Source organism: Girardinichthys multiradiatus, chromosome 24 (assembly GCF_021462225.1).
Source record: "Girardinichthys multiradiatus isolate DD_20200921_A chromosome 24, DD_fGirMul_XY1, whole genome shotgun sequence".
Taxonomy (NCBI): domain Eukaryota; kingdom Metazoa; phylum Chordata; class Actinopteri; order Cyprinodontiformes; family Goodeidae; genus Girardinichthys; species Girardinichthys multiradiatus.
Window position 1 is genome coordinate 22,277,960 of NC_061816.1, and position 17,537 is coordinate 22,295,496.

Consider the following 17,537-nt stretch of genomic DNA (forward strand, 5'->3'; position numbering starts at 1 on the left):
TTTGCTTTTCAGCTCAGTTCTCTCTTCACCACAACAGACCGGCACAGTGCCCCCATTACTGTGGCAGCCGCACCAATCTGTCTGTCGATCTCCCGCTCCATTCTTCCCTCACTCGTGAACAAGACCCCGAGATACTTAAACTCCTCCACTTGAGGCAGGAACTCCCCTCCAACCTGAAGAGGACAAGCCACCCTTTTCCGGTTGAGTACCATGGCCTCGGACTTGGAGGAGCTGATCCTCATCCCAGCCGCTTCACACTCGGCTGCGAACCGCCACAGCGCATGCTGTAGGTCTTGGCTAGAGGGGGCCAGCAGGACCACGTCATCTGCAAAAAGAAGAGACAAAATCCACTGGTCCCCAAACCAGACTCCCTCCGGCCCTTGGCTGCATCTAGAAATCCTGTCCATAAAAGTTATGAACAGGACCGGTGACAAAGGGCAGCCCTGCCGGAGTCCAACATGCACCAGGAACAGGTCTGACTTAGTGCCGGCAATGCGGACCAAACTCCTGCTCCGCTTGTACAGGGACCGGATGGCCCCTAATAAAGGGCCCCCGATTCCATACTCCTGGAACACCCCCCACAGGGCATCACGAGGGACACCTTCTCCAGGTCCACAAAACACATGGGGTTGGGCAAACTCCCATGAACCCTCGAGCACCCTGTAGAGGGTATAGAGCTGGTCCAGTGTCTCCAACATCCCCCGGGAACTGGTCGAAGCTCTCCCGGAGGTGAGAGTTGAATACATCTGTGGCCAAGGGCTCCGCCAGGCGTTCCCAACAGACCCTCACTATGCGCTTGGGCCTGCCAAGTCTGTCCGGCTTTCTCCTCCTCCAGCGGATCCAACTCACCACCAGGTGGTGATCAGTGGACAGCTCAGCCCCTCTCTTCACCCGAGTGTCCACAACATGCGGCCGAAGGTTCTTTAAAGACTTTATTTTTATTTTTTTCTACATTGGTCTTTGATTTGTCATGTCAAAACATGTTTTTGTCCGTTGGGAGCCGGCCATTTGTGACTGAATTAGATACAGTAGGGCAGTAAAGGTTAGAGATGTAGAGCAAAATTCTACTGTAAAACCCTCTGGTCTGGGGAATTGCAGAGCAATCAGCCCCTTGGGAATTTGTGCATCCATCATCTTTCTGTGCAGTTTCAGGAACCCTGAATGGTTAAGAAAAGAATACATTGCTCAATTATGGGTGGCTTAAGATTGTGTTTAAAAAATCTGTCATTAAAACCCTTATTAGATGTACACCTTCCTTACAACTGGCCAAGAGTTTGCCAGAATTTTCACCATGCGCATTATATGCACTCCTGCTTTCATTCTGGATTTTCAGACACTGACAGGGAATCTGCAGATAACTGCTCATTGAAAAACAACAAAAGGTTCATTAAACTGTTTCATTTTTTATTTTTACAAATAAAATAAAGGCATTTACAGGTTTACAGAATACAGAATATGTTTGATAATCCAGTACAGATTTTATAAATGTATGAATGTTGGAGATTTTAAATCGGGGATAATCTAGTTTTTTCCAGAGGCCAAAAAGAAACAGAATTTAACCCAGCTTTAGGTTGTTTCATGACTTGTGAAGCACACAGATAATAAACCCAACTAGCTCATGGTTCTGTACCCAAACGTAATTAATTTTACAAAAAACTACTGTAAAAATTCTGCCCCAGTAGCAGGAATAGATCAAATAAGTGAATTAGTGAGGTAACTTAGATTAGATGGACTGAATGTGACGTTAAGACTTTAATTAATAATTAGCATGATTTATATATATACAGGGGTTGGACAATGAAACTGAAACACCTGGTTTTAGACCACAATGATTTATTAGTATGGTGTAGGGCCTCCTTTTGCGGGCAATACAGCGTCAATCCGTCTTGGGAATGACATATACAAGTCCTGCACAGTGGTCAGGGGGATTTTAAGTCATTCTTATTGCAGGATAGTGGCCAGGTCACTACGTGATACTGGTGGAGGAAAACGTTTCCTGACTTGCTCCTCCAAAACACCCCAAAGTGGCTCAATAATATTTAGATCTGGTGACTGTGCAGGCCATGGGAGATTTTCAACTTCACTTTCATGTTCATCAAACCAATCTTTCACCAGTCTTGCTGTGTGTATTGGTGCATTGTCATCCTGATACACGGCACCGCCTTCAGGATACAATGTTTGAACCATTGGATGCACATGGTCCTCAAGAATGCTTTGGTAGTCCTTGGCAGTGACGCGCCCATCTAGCACAAGTATTGGGCCAAGGGAATGCCATGATATGGCAGCCCAAACCATCACTGATCCACCCCCATGCTTCACTCTGGGCATGCAACAGTCTGGGTGGTACGCTTCTTTGGCGCTTCTCCACACCGTAACTCTCTCGGATGTGGGGAAAACAGTAAAGGTGGACTCATCAGAGAACAATACATGTTTCACATTGTCCACAGCCCCAGATTTGCGCTCCTTGCACTATTGAAACCGAAGTTTGGCATTGGCATGAGTGACCAAAGGTTTGGCTATAGCAGCCCGGCCGTGTATATTGACCCTGTGGAGCTCCCGACGGACAGTTCTGGTGGAAACAGGAGAGTTGAGGTGCACATTTAATTCTGCCGTGATTTGGGCAGCCGTGGTTTTATGTTTTTTGGATACAATCCGGGTTAGCACCCGAACATCCCTTTCAGACAGCTTCCTCTTGCGTCCACAGTTAATCCTGTTGGATGTGGTTCGTCCTTCTTGGTGGTATGCTGACATTACCCTGGATACCGTGGCTCTCGATACATCACAAAGACTTGCTGTCTTGGTCACAGATGCACCAGCAAGACGTGCACCAACAATTTGTCCTCTTTTGAACTCTGATATGTCACCCATAATGTTGTGTGCATTTCAATATTTTGAGCAAAACTGTGCTCTTACCCTGCTAATTGAACCTTCACACTCTGCTCTTACTGGTGCAATGTGCAATCAATGAAGACTGGCTACCAGGCTGGTCCAATTTAGCCATGAAACCTCCCACACTAAAATGACAGGTGTTTCAGTTTCATTGTCCAACCCCTGTACATCTGTGTGGATAATGTCGCTTTGTCCCACTGAAAGTGATTTTTGTTCTGCAACTTTGTTTTGTTCTGTTGCATAAAATCCTAGTTTAATGTACATTAAAGCTAAGTTCTATGCTCTCAAGGGTGGTTTATCAAGCTTGTGTGTTTTCACTTGTTGCTCAGAGCCATTTTGGAAGAAACTTTTTTTCCTCTTCTTTGCATTCATTTTCCAGGCTCTAGCTGTTTTCTTATCTTTTCAACCCCTGCCTGCCTTGCACTTCTCCCCTCCTCTCTTTCTCCTTGTGGTTATTTATGTCCTGGTATGTGCTGTCGTAGCTCCCAACGCTCGTGCTGTAGTGATATGTGTGGACGACACCGTCCCCCTCTTCTCCGATTGCACGGGCAGACATCACAGATAATTATAGCACCACCGCCACGGTCAAGAAGCAGCACCGTCACACTCAATCACGATCAGCATGATGAAAAAGAGAGTGTGACGGTGTGCTTCGGGTGTTTGTTAGTGTATCTGCTGTGGTCAGGTTTAAACGGCTGTTCTGGCTGCTGCTGAGCATCACTCACTGAGTCAGACAGTCAGACCAATCAGAAACCAGAGCACTTCTGCGTCTCAAGTCCACATAACTTTATTGACATCACTGTTTGATGAACTGCCTTTCAAGCATGCGGGTTGTCTCTGGGGTTCTAATCTTATGTTACATATTATGTTATGTAAACATGAATGTTGAATAACTGACCTACAGATAGAGTTTAAAAGTTTTTGTGTTCTTCTGTGTAAAATCATGGTTTGGAAGAAGAGTCCACACATTTCTGAAAGACCTGCTGAGTCTGGAAATGGTGGGAAGTCTATGGTGTTTGATTTTAGTATTTTCCTGCTTTAGACATGAGGTTTGAAAAAAGAAAGCTTTGCAAGGAAAAATAATTCTGTCATTATGACCTTCTTTCTCAAGCCCTTCGTGATATCTTCCCTTTCCTTGTGTCCTTTCTTTCTCCTTAAGTCCTTCGCACTGTCTATGCTTCTTTCTATTATTGCGTGTATCCCTCCTCCTGTCTTCCATTACATCCTTGAGTCCTTCATCCTGTCCTCCCTTCCATTTTTGGGTTCTTACTTCTTCCTCAAGTCTTTCCTTCTGTGTTTCGTTCTGTTTTTGTGCCCTTCCATCTTATTTCAGTTATTCTCACTGCCTTTCCTTTCGACTTGTGTCCTTCTTCCTTCTTCTAGTCCTTCCTACTGTTTTTCCTTGTGTCCTTCCTTCTTCTTTTCACTGTGCCCTTGTGTCCTTCATGCCTTCCTGTACATACATATTATATGACATAGGGTCATAACGAAATTTAACATTTAATATTTTACACTCAGTATAAAAGAGTTTGCAGAAGCAAACATTGCTTTTGTGAATACGGGAGATTTATATTCAAAGTGAAAATACTCATACAGTACACATTTTTAGAGAACTGCAGGTAAATGTAGTTAAGACAATTGGGAATTTACACAAGAAGCCTGACTCTTGGTTCGTATCATATTAGCTTGTGTTACTACATACTGCATTGTTGAATTCCATGAACCAGATACTGGAATCTATTTTCTGTCCGTTTCAAAATAAAATGCGTGAATTCTTGAAGGGTGGCTAAGAAGAACAAGTTGATAAATCTCTGTGTGAAACATTTCTGTTTTGAAAGTTCTATTGAGTGTGGACTGTTGGGTAATTTAATATCCCTAAAGGTGCTGTCCTGTGAAATAAAAGCTTTAAAAAAAGCAAGATGAAGATACAGTCATAAAACAAAACAAATTTTAGGACATAGAATAATTAGTATTTTAGTAAGAAATTTTCACATATTTATGTCAAATTATATTTTTGTTTCTTGAAAAATAAGTGAAAAAACTGACCCCGAACAAAACAACTACCTGGCTTACTCATTAAACAATAGATTTCCACCAGTATCTGACATCAGTCTGAGGAAGGTTTGCCCCCCTCTTCACAGCTGTGAGATGTTTGAAGGGTTTCTTCCATGTACAGCCCACAGCATCTCAATGAGATCAAGAACTAGGCTTTGACTAGGCCCAGGACTATTCATTTCTTAATTCTTAGCCAGTCCTTTGTGTATTTACTGGTATGATCTGGTTTATTGTCAGGTTGCACGGTCGGGTTCTGCTTCAGCTTTTATTTTCTTACATATGGTCTCACATTAAATGGTACAATTCATGTGTCACCATGGCACAGTCCAATCATTAGACATGTGAAGCATGTGCCAACATTTTCACTTGTAACTAAAAAGTACCCAAATTTGCAGGTTTATTTATTTTTACTACCTGGTTTGTAACACAAGTGTAACAAGCCGAGTTGCTGAACAGACTCTTAGCATGCTAACTGTAGCACCTTAATGAAATAGATCGCTTTCCTTAGTTTTCGGACTGTCAGTAGTTTTCTCAACTGGAAGTACTGTATTTCCAAGCAATATTTGAATTGTAATCAATCCATCACAGATTTCTTTTAAGGCTTCTGTTGTACACTTGTCTAAAACTTTTATATCTGTGAGATTTCAGCTGGAGAGGACAACAAAATGCTTTCTGGTTTCTGTGTATCAGTGGGTCTAATCTCCTGATAAAACTGGGCGGATGGAGGGGGGATGCAGAAGAAGAGTTCAACTGGAGGGGTTGTACTATGTCGGACCTGAAATAGACTAACACTGGCTGTGAGATATGGAACTTAGAGCACAAGAAAGGAAGTGACGGACCGAAGAGGATAGTTTTCAAGAAAAATCACAGAAGAAGGGCATTTTTTATGGAAGTCATCTTGTCTTGATGGAAAAAATGCAAGTTAGTGTGGGAGAAAGAAGACAGGAAATTTTGTCCTACAAGAAAAAAAGATGAGTCATGTTGCGGAAGGAGCTACTAGATGCACGGACATCTTTGAGGAGCATAAGTACAGGTTTGAGTGGGCCAAAAAGCAGGAAACAGAGAGGTGAGTCAAATATTACCACAACACATTTGTTTGGGCCCTCAGTTATTGCACACCATTAGAAAATCTACTTACTTGTGAACTTTTGAAATAATAAAAATGACTTGGAAATGCACTTTTTCATTAAGGCAACTCAATGACAATTATTCAGAAAACATCATCTGTTAGCTAAATTATTGACGCCTCAACAGCAGTATTTCCCTTCAATTATGGTTATGCGAAATGAAAAGTTGCAAATAAATAGGGTAATTATATGGAATCTTCTATAGTAAAATTATTACCGCTCCTTTCTGACTGGTCTACTTTGGCGTACTGGAGGCAAAGAAATGACCGCTTGATAATTTCACAATAAAATAGTGTGGATGAAGGCTGCAACACAGCTAATAAAGTTATTAGCTTAGATGAGGCAGCTGAGGCAACATTTGAGGCAGATAGTGTGTTTGTGTTCTGTCCTGCCAGTACACAGACATTCACAGGAATCCTGAGGGATATAACCAGGATTAGGTGGTAGGATCAAGTTGCACTGTCAACATCAGCCAGTGTCCTTCTGAGGTTCAAACTATCTTTCATTTTGCCCTGAACTGAAGAATGCCATTAGGTTTTGAAAGACTGCATTAATAAACTACTAATACATAGTTAATAAACCAGTTCTTAAAACGGCTTTCTGTAATTAAATTGCTATCTATGCACTGTGCTGACAATAAATAGTACCTTGAAGAGGATACACACCAAGGATACTTGAAGGTCATTTTACATTTTCTTTGATTTCAAAAGACTTCTTCAAAAAATGACTTATAGACAGTTAATAAAAATGTTGTTAATCAAAGCTTTAATGCACAATGCAGAAATTATGACAATGGTCTAGAAAGTACTATACAGTGGATGTACAGCAAGTATATTTAAGAATCTTGCAAGCTTTTGCTTTAAGTAATATGCTTCCTTAAAAAATGGCTAATTAAAAGTGAATAAACCAGTGATTAATAAGGACTGCTTAGATCAAGTTTTTTTTCATGCACATTGCAAAAATGTGGACAAAGGTCTAGGTCATACCTTAAAATGGATGAACAGGTATCTATTATTATTTAAGTGATTATTTAGATAGTACCAGTTTTTACAGCAATTGCAATTTAGGACTTCACTTCATTTCGGGTGGGTGGTAACAAAAAAACCTCCTTTATAAGCAACTATTAAATTATTTATAAACCTGTTGTTAATAAATTAAGCATTTATTAACCAAAACATTAATTATGCTCAATAAGGAAAAGCTTTTCAGCTTTAAGGTAGTCTAGACGCACGTCTAGACTACCTTAAAGCAGAGTATAGGGTAGTTAGTTTTCCATTTTTTGTTGTAAAAAAGGCTTCTTCTATAAATGACTAATAAAGACTTATAGACTTGTTATTAATCAAGTTATAAAGATGTTCTAAACTAACACTAAGCAGTTATGGAACATTAATTAAAGAGCAAGATAGGAGTTAAAAGTGACCATTTACAAAATGGTAGTTCTGCATCAGTGTATGAAATACAGTTACCTTTTACGTGGTTATGATTTACGGCTTAACGAATAATGAGTTTATAACGTTATTATTACCCAATAACAGAAGTGTCATTGTGAAGGTGTATTTGTTTTCTTTCGGTTATATAAAAAAAAGTTGATTTGTCTATGATTTCTGTTACTTCATATGGTGGAGTGGTGAATAAAGGAAATACTATTGACCATTCCTCAAGCTATAACCATGCTGGTATTGCAATACTTGCTTCCATCAGATAAGCTTCCATGCAAGATATAGTAGGTTTGGGACAACCAATCATATTTCTGCATGGAAAAAACAAAACAAAAAACAGATTGTGATCACAGCATGCTGTAACAGCAGCAAAATGTGTTTTGTGTTGCAGAAAGATTATTCCAGACTCGCTGCTGATATAGCTGTGTGCGTGGAAAGCATCCATCACAGCTGCTCCTCAGAAAGCAACCCCTGTCACAAAATCAATGGCTTTCCGTGAAGTCTGCTTGCCTTTATGTTGTTTTAAGCAAATTAAACCGGAGTATGCTCTAAACTGCACTTGTCCAATGTCTTTTAATATTCGGTTGGTCTCCCAGTTCTGCATATGCAGAAAACTGGTTATGCATCCAAACAGCAGACTGAAGGGTTGTTTTAGCTCTCAAAATACTGTCTGGAGTGCATAATAAATGACATGCACCACAGAAATCAAATTATTTTCTTGTAATGGCTGGCATTACATGATATCATAAGAAGCTGGTTGAAACTGGTTTGTTGTGACTCAGAATCTGCCCTTTGCCAGCACATTTGGTTTTCATTGGACGTTGCCTGTGTTATGATGGGCTTATTGATTTGGGGGCGTTCAAACTGTTACTTGGGGGTGTATCCCATATCACTCATAAAACACTGGTATCGATTGCTTCACTTTCTGCAGGAGCCAGTAGCTCCTGCTGGTGATAGACGGAGGAGGACGGAGGTGAACAGAAGGTGGTTGGTTAAAATAACATTTGGAGACGTCAGTTCACTCCATCTGCAGGAGATTTTGGTGAAGATTTTAAATTGAATCTGTTTCCATGGAAAATAATTTACAAATAGACAGGATGAAGTTAATGGCTAGAATAAACATGCACGTTGGCAAAAAAGCTCTTGATTCATGGTAGGTGTACAGGTCCTTCTCAAAATATTAGCATATTGTGATAAAGTTCATTATTTTCCATAATGTCATGATGAAAATTTAACATTCATATATTTTAGATTCATTGCACACTAACTGAAATATTTCAGGTCTTTTATTGTCTTAATACGGATGATTTTGGCATACAGCTCATGAAAACCCAAAATTCCTATCTCACAAAATTAGCATATTTCATCCGACCAATAAAAGAAAAGTGTTTTTAATACAAAAAACGTCAACCTTCAAATAATCATGTACAGTTATGCACTCAATACTTGGTCGGGAATCCTTTGGCAGAAATGACTGCTTCAATGCGGCGTGGCATGGAGGCAATCAGCCTGTGGCACTGCTGAGGTCTTATGGAGGCCCAGGATGCTTCGATAGCGGCCTTTAGCTCATCCAGAGTGTTGGGTCTTGAGTCTCTCAACGTTCTCTTCACAATATCCCACAGATTCTCTCTGGGGTTCAGGTCAGGAGAGTTGTCAGGCCAATTGAGCACAGTGATACCAGTAAGTAAACCATTTACCAGTGGTTTTGGCACTGTGAGCAGGTGTCAGGTCGTGCTGAAAAATGAAATCTTCATCTCCATAAAGCGTTTCAGCAGATGGAAGCATGAACTGCTCCACAATCTCCTGATAGCTAGCTGCATTGACCCTGCCCTTAATAAAACACAGTGGACCAACACCAGCAGCTGACACGGCACCCCAGACCATCACTGACTGTGGGTACTTGACACTGGACTTCTGGCATTTTGGCATTTCCTTCTCCCCAGTCTTCCTCCAGACTCTGGCACCTTGATTTCCGAATGACATGCAGAATTTGCTTTCATCCGAAAAAAGTACTTTGGACCACTGAGCAACAGTCCAGTGCTGCTTCTCTGTAGCCCAGGTCAGGCGCTTCTGCCGCTGTTTCTGGTTCAAAAGTGGCTTGACCTGGGGAATGCGGCACCTGTAGCCCATTTCCTGCACACGCCTGTGCACGGTGGCTCTGGATGTTTCTACTCCAGACTCAGTCCACTGCCTCTGCAGGTCCCCCAAGGTCTGGAATTGGCCCTTCTCCACAATCTTCCTCAGGGTCCGGTCACCTCTTCTCGTTGTGCAGCGTTTTCTGCCACACTTTTTCCTTCCCACAGACTTCCCACTGAGGTGCCTTGATACAGCACTCTGGGAACAGCCTATTCGTTCAGAAATTTCTTTCTGTGTCTTACCCTCTTGCTTGAGGGTGTCAATAGTGGCCTTCTGGACAGCAGTCAGGTCGGCAGTCTTACCCATGATTGGGGTTTTGAGTGATGAACCAGGCTGGGAGTTTTAAAGGCCTCAGGAATCTTTTGCAGGTGTTTAGAGTTAACTCGTTGATTCAGATGATTAGGTTCATAGCTCATTTAGAGACCCTTTTAATGATATGCTAATTTTGTGAGATAGGAATTTTGGGTTTTCATGAACTGTATGCCAAAATCATCCGTATTAAGAAAATAAAAGACCTGAAATATTTCAGTTAGTGTGCAATGAATCTAAAATATATGAATGTTAAATTTTCATCATGACATTATGGAAAATAATGAACTTTATCACAATATGCTAATATTTTGAGAAGGACCTGTAAATCTCACATTGATTCTGTTTATAAGACAACAGAAACAGGCATCACTTTACCACATTGAAAAGCAACTTTGTTCAGCAAGTGAAGTCAGCGGTAAAATGCAGAAAATCTGTGCTGATAAACAGAAGAAGACTGTGGGGTTAAGATAGAAGGATCTGAGCCTGTTTGGGATCATATTTATTGTAAAACGAAATGGGAAGCTCAGCGAGCACAAACTGGTCTGATTATGAGAATATGAGCCAAGGTTTTAGAAAAAGGATGCATGTATAATGCCAAGAATCAGGTAATTGTTTCCTTTGCACCAAATTAAATTCAATTCAATTCAAATTCAAAGATACTTTATAGATCCCTAAGGGGAAATTAGAAATCAGGCACTATCAAGTATGGTCTTGCGTACAGATGTCAATGTTGTTTTTTTGAAATATGGGCAGTTGCCCAGGGCAGTTTTTGAAAGGGGATAACACAAGTGCCTGATAAAATAATATCAGTCATCTGTCATTTGAACATATTTTCATTGCTTTAATGTACATTCAGTCAATGGGAAGTAGGTGCCAGGTTAAGCGCTTTGTTAGGGATTGCACTGACTGGTTTTGGGGGGGGGGACTACAGACATTGCAACCCTACTCAATTTGACTTATCAAGATTATGAAGGTCATAGCATTCTTGAACAGAATACCATTTAAATACAGCTATTTAAAAAACAAGATTTAGGACAGCTCGATAAATATTTAGTTCTTCATTAAATAAGGTTCATGTACTTATGTCTTTTATTTTTCAATGGTAAAGAAAGTGATTTAATTGCACTTAACCAACAAAAAAAAGCTTGTTTTATTCATTAACCAAAAGGTATCAACATTTGTTTTCTAACTGAGGTAAAACTTCGGACACCCGACACCCTAATCGCTGGTGTTACTCCCTTTGGCAGAAATAACATCATTGAGATGCCTCTTGTAGCCATCTAACAGTTTCTGACATCAGTCTTAGGAAAGTTTGCCCCCCTCCTTTCTTTCAGCTTTAAGATGTTTAAAGGGATTCCTGCATGTACAGCCTGTTTCAGGTCACCCCAAAATACCTCAATGGGATCCGGATCAGCCCTTTGACTAGGCCCAGAATCAGACAGTCCTTGGTGGATTGACTGGTATATTTTGGGTGCAATTCTTCCTCAGCTTTGATTTTTCTACAGATAGTCTCATTTTCCTCAAACACGATCTGATTCATGGTAGAAGTCAAGGTGGGTTTTACAATGATGAGCTGGTCAGGTCCTGCAGCAAAGCATCTCAAAACCTTTAAAATTCCACTTCCATGCTTCACAGTTGGTATGAGGTTCTTGTACAGTCTCTTTCTGATTGTACAGACATGCACTTTCATATCAGCAGTATGAGCCAGCTGTAGGTCCTGTGATAACATTTCATGATTTTTGAAGACTTTATTCAGCATCTTGCGGCTTGCTTTCAGGGTGAACACAAACACCATGGATTTTATTGGTATTTGATTTCATAGACCAACAGAAACTAGTACATACATGTGCATCTATGTGAAAAAGGACCATGATACGTGGTTTTAAACATTGTTTTACAAATGAAATTCTGAAAAGTGTGGTGAACAAATGATTTCTACCATCCTGCATCTTTGTAGAACCACATGTTTTGTGTTCCTCTGCAAGTCCTTTGGAGTATCTCTCTAACAGAGTTGCACATCTAGAGACTAAAACGTTTGCCAATTCTTCTTTGAAAAATTGTTGAAGCTTAGTTAGATTGGACAGAGCATATCTCTTAAGGATTCTCAATTGGATTTAGGTCTAGACTTTGACTGGGGTATTCAAACACATAAATATGATTTGATCTAAACCAGAGGTCTACGATCCTCTTTAACAATTCCAGAGTGGCCTTAGGCTTTTTATTTCTCTACGTGGGCTACGTTTTATCTAATCTATAAATTATACTCTATTGATATCATGCTCTAAAAGTCTACTCTCTAACTGGTTGTAAAAATGTGATTTAAACACATTTTTCTTTGTTTTAAAAATAGAAATAAAATTAATTATATGTACAGTATATTAATGTAACTCTATATTGTGTTTTTAGAATGATTAAGTGGGTTTTTGCAGCTCCAATCAAATTTGTGTTAGCACCACCCATCTTCCCAACAACTCTGACCAGCTTCCTTGTCTCTGCTAAAGATAGGCATTCCCACACCATGATGCTGTCACCACCATATTGGATGTTGTGTTTAGGATGATGCACAGAGCTAGTTTCCCTCCAAATGAATTTCAGATGAACTCTTGCATTGCTGCTGTTCTGAAATCCATCATGTGCCTGGCGGTGTAATGCAGCTGTAATGATGAGCTTGCTCCACCAGTCCTAACAACCTCCAGCTACCTGAGAAAATGACCTTATCACTAGTTAAAACCAACAGAGATTAAATATAATGGATACATATTTAATGGCTTCCACTTTTTGCTAGACAACAAACAAACAGGAGAATAGGATTATGGAGAGATGTTGAAGCAGATTTTTTTGTATTTGTGATTTATAGGTTTTTGCCCCTTGTTCCTTGATTCTTCGGTAATTCCCTCTTTCCACTTCTGCTCTTTATCCTTTGTCTCCATCATTCCCTCCTGCCACATCAAAGAAAACAAGTCACAATGCTCTGGTGTTTTGTATTTCAGTTTATCCTCCTCGTCACAATCTCCGTCTTTAGTCAGTGCAATCAAGAGAAGACCCACACACACACCAGGCTCTGATTTCCAACCCCCCCTCCCCCCGTTGTTTTAAGTGCGCTCTTAAACGAGGGACAGCAGGCAGAAAGTGGGGGTAGATGGAGAAAAGCAGCCCCTACGCCACAGAGAGACGCTCCGCACGTCCATGGATAAACACTTGGACACAAAGACACCAAGCATCTCTTGTCTCTGTGTCTTTCTCACCGCCTTGCCTCCAGATCGGAGCATAAACACACCCACGAACAAAGACGGAGCCGCATACTGTTTTATTTCCCCAGTCTTGAATTCTGCTGTTGCCGATCCTCACACCACACCCTAGGCTTCTTGTTTTCCATCATTTCTGAGAGAAGGATTCTTTTGTGAAGTCAAGCCACAGGTAATCTTGATTTCGCTTGAAAAGAGGCACCACTTGAAGATGAAGAAGATCTGGTCCAAGAAAAGATTTCAGGTGAGTTTGCTTCATATATTGGATGTAAATGTTGAATTAATATTGTTTTTTCATAGATATTTGCAGATTTCTAAAAAACATGCCACACCATTTTCCTTATATGTGTGCTGTAATTGAAAACTGATAAAAAATTAATTAAATCATAGATTTTAGGAAATGTTCTGGGAGTTCTGCAGAAATAAAATGCACAAGTGATAAAACAATGGATAAATACAAGGACAACGTATGAGAAAATCTCAGTTTAGAAAGTCTAAAAATTTCAGGTGAAGGTAGTTATCTAAAAATGACCTGCAATTCTATCTGAAACCACCCAAAAAGAGCAATTGGTCACCATATCATTAATCCTAAATGTTCTGGTTGCATTTTCCATTTTGGAATATATATTTCTGCTCTGGCAGTTCTTAATAATAAGTAATTCATTTGCACAGGTTTCACAAATTTGGGGCGATGAAAAAGTGTGTCAGTAGGCTACACTCTGTGGAGACATGGGAATCAGGCCAGCGATGCACAAGAACGAACAAGTGGGCAAAAGCCAAAATCAGGATGCTTTCTGATGCTTGCATTGCTTCTTATCAATATTAAACCCTTGACATGTGCTGCAGCACTTACTCCACAAAAACTCACAAAATCTGGACTAAGCCCCTAAATGTATTTACCAAATCCGAGCGTTGCCAAATCTGACGCTGGGTTTTGGCGATACGATTGCCTCGAGGACCTAACAAAAGGAACCGTGACAAAGGCAGAAGCTTATAGCAGGATGTGTCAAGCAGCAGTTAATCAAATTACTGGAAATGACTCAAAAAGCACCAACCACTGGGAAGATGCGAAGTGAGTCATTCACTTCTGCTACTTTTGCTTTCTGTCCACTGAAAAGCAGTGAGTCATTCTGAGGAGCTCTCTGTGGAGCTTATTGACAGCCTGGCCAGAGAGGAATCTTTTCAGCTGCTTTATCAGCATGGATGCTCTTTAAAAAAAAAGATACAGCCTGGAGGGTTGGGTACAAGTCTGCTTTATAGGCACATATCTGATATTTTTACAGCTTTTAAAATGCAGTCACATGTCAAGTATTACCATTTCAAATTTGGAGTTGGGCTTTAAAAAAAATAGAGCTACTAAAACAACAGATCTTGGACAAAATGCACGAAAATGTATAAATATGCTTGCTGGTGTTTCTCTGTGTTTACAGATTTGTCTTTAAGCCTTTTCTTCTTCTGTTTTTGCTGCCCCACCAGTCAGTGTCAAATAATCCAGTCCTGGTTTGACTGCATTTTTTACTCTTGAATAAATTTAATTTAATTCAATTAAATTCAGTTTATTTATATAGTGCCTAATCATACATGTCCTTTCAAGGCACTTTACAAAGTCAATTCAATCGAGTCATACAGATTTCAAGTCAGGTACATACATTCCAATTAATCCTAGTTATCAAACAGTGTAGTCAGATTCAGTTTATTATTCAAATTGGTTAAAAAGTTTTCTGTCTAAGGAAACCCAGCAGATTGCATAGAGTCAGTGACTTGCAGCATTCACTCCTCCTGGATTAGCATGTAGAGACAGTGGACAGTCACTGGCGTTGACTTTGCAGCAATCCCTCATACTGAGCATGCATGTAGCGACAATGGAGAGGAAAACTTCCTTTTAACAGGAAGAAACCTCCAGCAGAACCACAACCAGGCTCAGTGTGAGTGGCCACCTGCCACGACCAACTGGGGGTTTGAGAGAACAGAGCAGAGACACAAAAAGAACACCGAAGAACTGATCAAGGAGTACTTTCTATAGGAAAAAAAGTCAAATGTTATTGGTTGTAGAGAGAACGACAGCTAAGCAGATGAACTCTGAGCCAGTTTTCAAGTCTAGAGTATGAAAAAGAGCACATACAGTTAGTCACAGTAGAAGCTCAGCCAGTAGCTACGTCTAGGAGAGACAGGGCTAAAAGACAGGGCCAGGTGGATCATCTGTATAAGGTGAGCATTAAGTTGTTGGCAACAGCAGCTCAGCCAATGCTCTCCCTCCAGGAAGGTGTCACAGCTAAATACAGAGCCAAGTCAGATGTAGCTTCTAAGAAGAGAAAAAACAGAGAGAACAGAGTTAAAAGCTGAAAAAACAGCAAATAACGCAAAACTGGAGAGTAGTATGAGAATGTAGCGGAGAGAGTGAAAGTGATAATTCAACTCTACAGTGGTCCTGGTGCCAAAAACGCACCATAAATGCTCCTTATTTGTGTTATCCTAAATAACAGAGGATTCATACATTTCCAGTTGTGTTCACTGTAGAAGTTTGAACAAAAATGGTTGAATCCAGTCCAGATCAGGATCAGCGTGATACAATTGTGAGGAATGTTCCTAGAGTAAGGCAGAAACAATGTTTAAATGAGTAATTGTGTGACAAAATTTGATATCCCTATGAAAGTCTGTTTATATCTTAGACAAATGGGCGAAAGGAAATTTAATATCAATTTTAACAATGCTGAAAAATCCAAGTAGTATTAATAGATGAAACAAACTGAAGATAATACCTTTTAGAAAATTCTCTAAAATAACATAGACAAATTTGATTTCTGGTGAGAAATAATGTAGGACAGCCCACATTTATTAATTAATTTAAAAATAACCTAAATTACACTGAGGTGTATCCCATCATGTAACATGCACTTGAGGTTTGCCTTGTTTAAACCTCATACATTTAGTTTGGTGCTCCTGACTGTTGTGAGGGTGAATAGCATGGTGAGATTCATGGAGCTGTCTGAGGTCTTCAGGAGGAAAATTGAAGCAGTCTATGAGTCTGTTAAGGGATTAAAAAAGGTGTCTATATAATTTGAAATGAGGCATTCCCATGTAAAAGTGATTGACATTCAAAACAAATGCCAAATTGCTCATATCTGGCAGTTCAAGCAAGTTCACCCTGAAAGCAGACTGCAAGATGTTAAAGAAAGAAAGAAAACCCTAAAATGGCATCTCAGGACCTACAGTAGGTTCTTGCTGCTGTTTATATTAAAGTTCATGCCTGTAAGGGACTGCACATGTTTAACTTTCTTAGGCGGTGTGCTGGAAGGAAACTTCGGCTCTCTGAGTATAACATGAAGGTCAGGCTAAAGTTTGCCAGAAAGAAAGTAGACAAAGGCTAGGAGTTCTGAAAGAAAGTTCCTTGGATAGCTGCGTCTAAAATGGAATTATTTGGACAGAAAACATATTTGGCAAAAATCAAATACAGCCTTCTAGGAAAGAATCTAATACCAGTTGTGAAGAAAAAAGTTGGAAGTATCATAGTTTGGGATGCTTTGGTGCAGTATGATCTGGCCTGCTCCTTCTCATAGATTCCACCATGAATTCTACCGTGTACCAGAGGGTGACTGAGGAAAATAGGAGATGATCTTTAAAAAAATAAAAGCTGAAGCAGAACTGGACCCTTCAATGTGACAATGACCCAAAACATAGCAATACATCCACCAAGGAATAACTGACACCAAAGAAATGGAAAGTCCTGGGCCTAGTCAAAGCCCAGAAGCTGTGGGGTGACTTGACAGAGACTGTACAAGCATGAAACCCCTCAAACATCTCACAGCTGGAAGCAAGGACATTTTTTGTTGCTTAAGTGCAACTGAATGACTTTCCTTTCCACAGAGCAAAACAACAAGATTAGACATCAGTACGTGAATTTAATAGAGCTGAATATTCCATTGTGTTTCCTCAATTGTCCGCCACTGTAAGTGGGAAATTATCATTTTGTTTTACGCAAATTTGAATCTTTCGCTACGATTGGTGCTGAATAATGCATTGCGCTTTTGTGTCTTGTTTCAGAGAACTGGGCATTCCACACGGACATTTGGCAGATTCACCCATGGTGTGTTGTCAGTATGAGCTTATTCTACTGTACCATGTAGACTTTCTTTTTTCTTTTTTTGTTTTGTCGGAAAACTGCTGCAGTCTTTTGTTCTCCGCCTCGGTTTAGCTTTCATCAGCATGTTTTTCCACTGATATTCACTCCAGCAGTTATTAGTTGGTATACGGAATTTGTTATTGCCTGAGTTTATTTGTATGTTTTGCTGTTTGACTGCACACAAGTGGGTTTTGTTATTGTACATCCACCCCCA

At 40.2% G+C, this 17,537-nt stretch overlaps 1 protein-coding gene across 1 annotated transcript in view; it reads left to right on the forward strand.

Annotated features, from left to right (window-relative positions):
* spega (striated muscle enriched protein kinase a) overlaps nucleotides 1-17,537 on the forward strand; it is a 71,172-nt gene that overhangs the window by 4,200 nt on the left and 49,435 nt on the right. Inside the window, exons 2-4 of the mRNA XM_047354734.1 lie at nucleotides 12,816-12,844; nucleotides 13,319-13,447; nucleotides 17,245-17,287. Of these exons, the coding sequence (XP_047210690.1) occupies nucleotides 12,816-12,844; nucleotides 13,319-13,447; nucleotides 17,245-17,287 (201 nt within the window). The remainder of the gene's footprint in view (nucleotides 1-12,815; nucleotides 12,845-13,318; nucleotides 13,448-17,244; nucleotides 17,288-17,537) is intronic.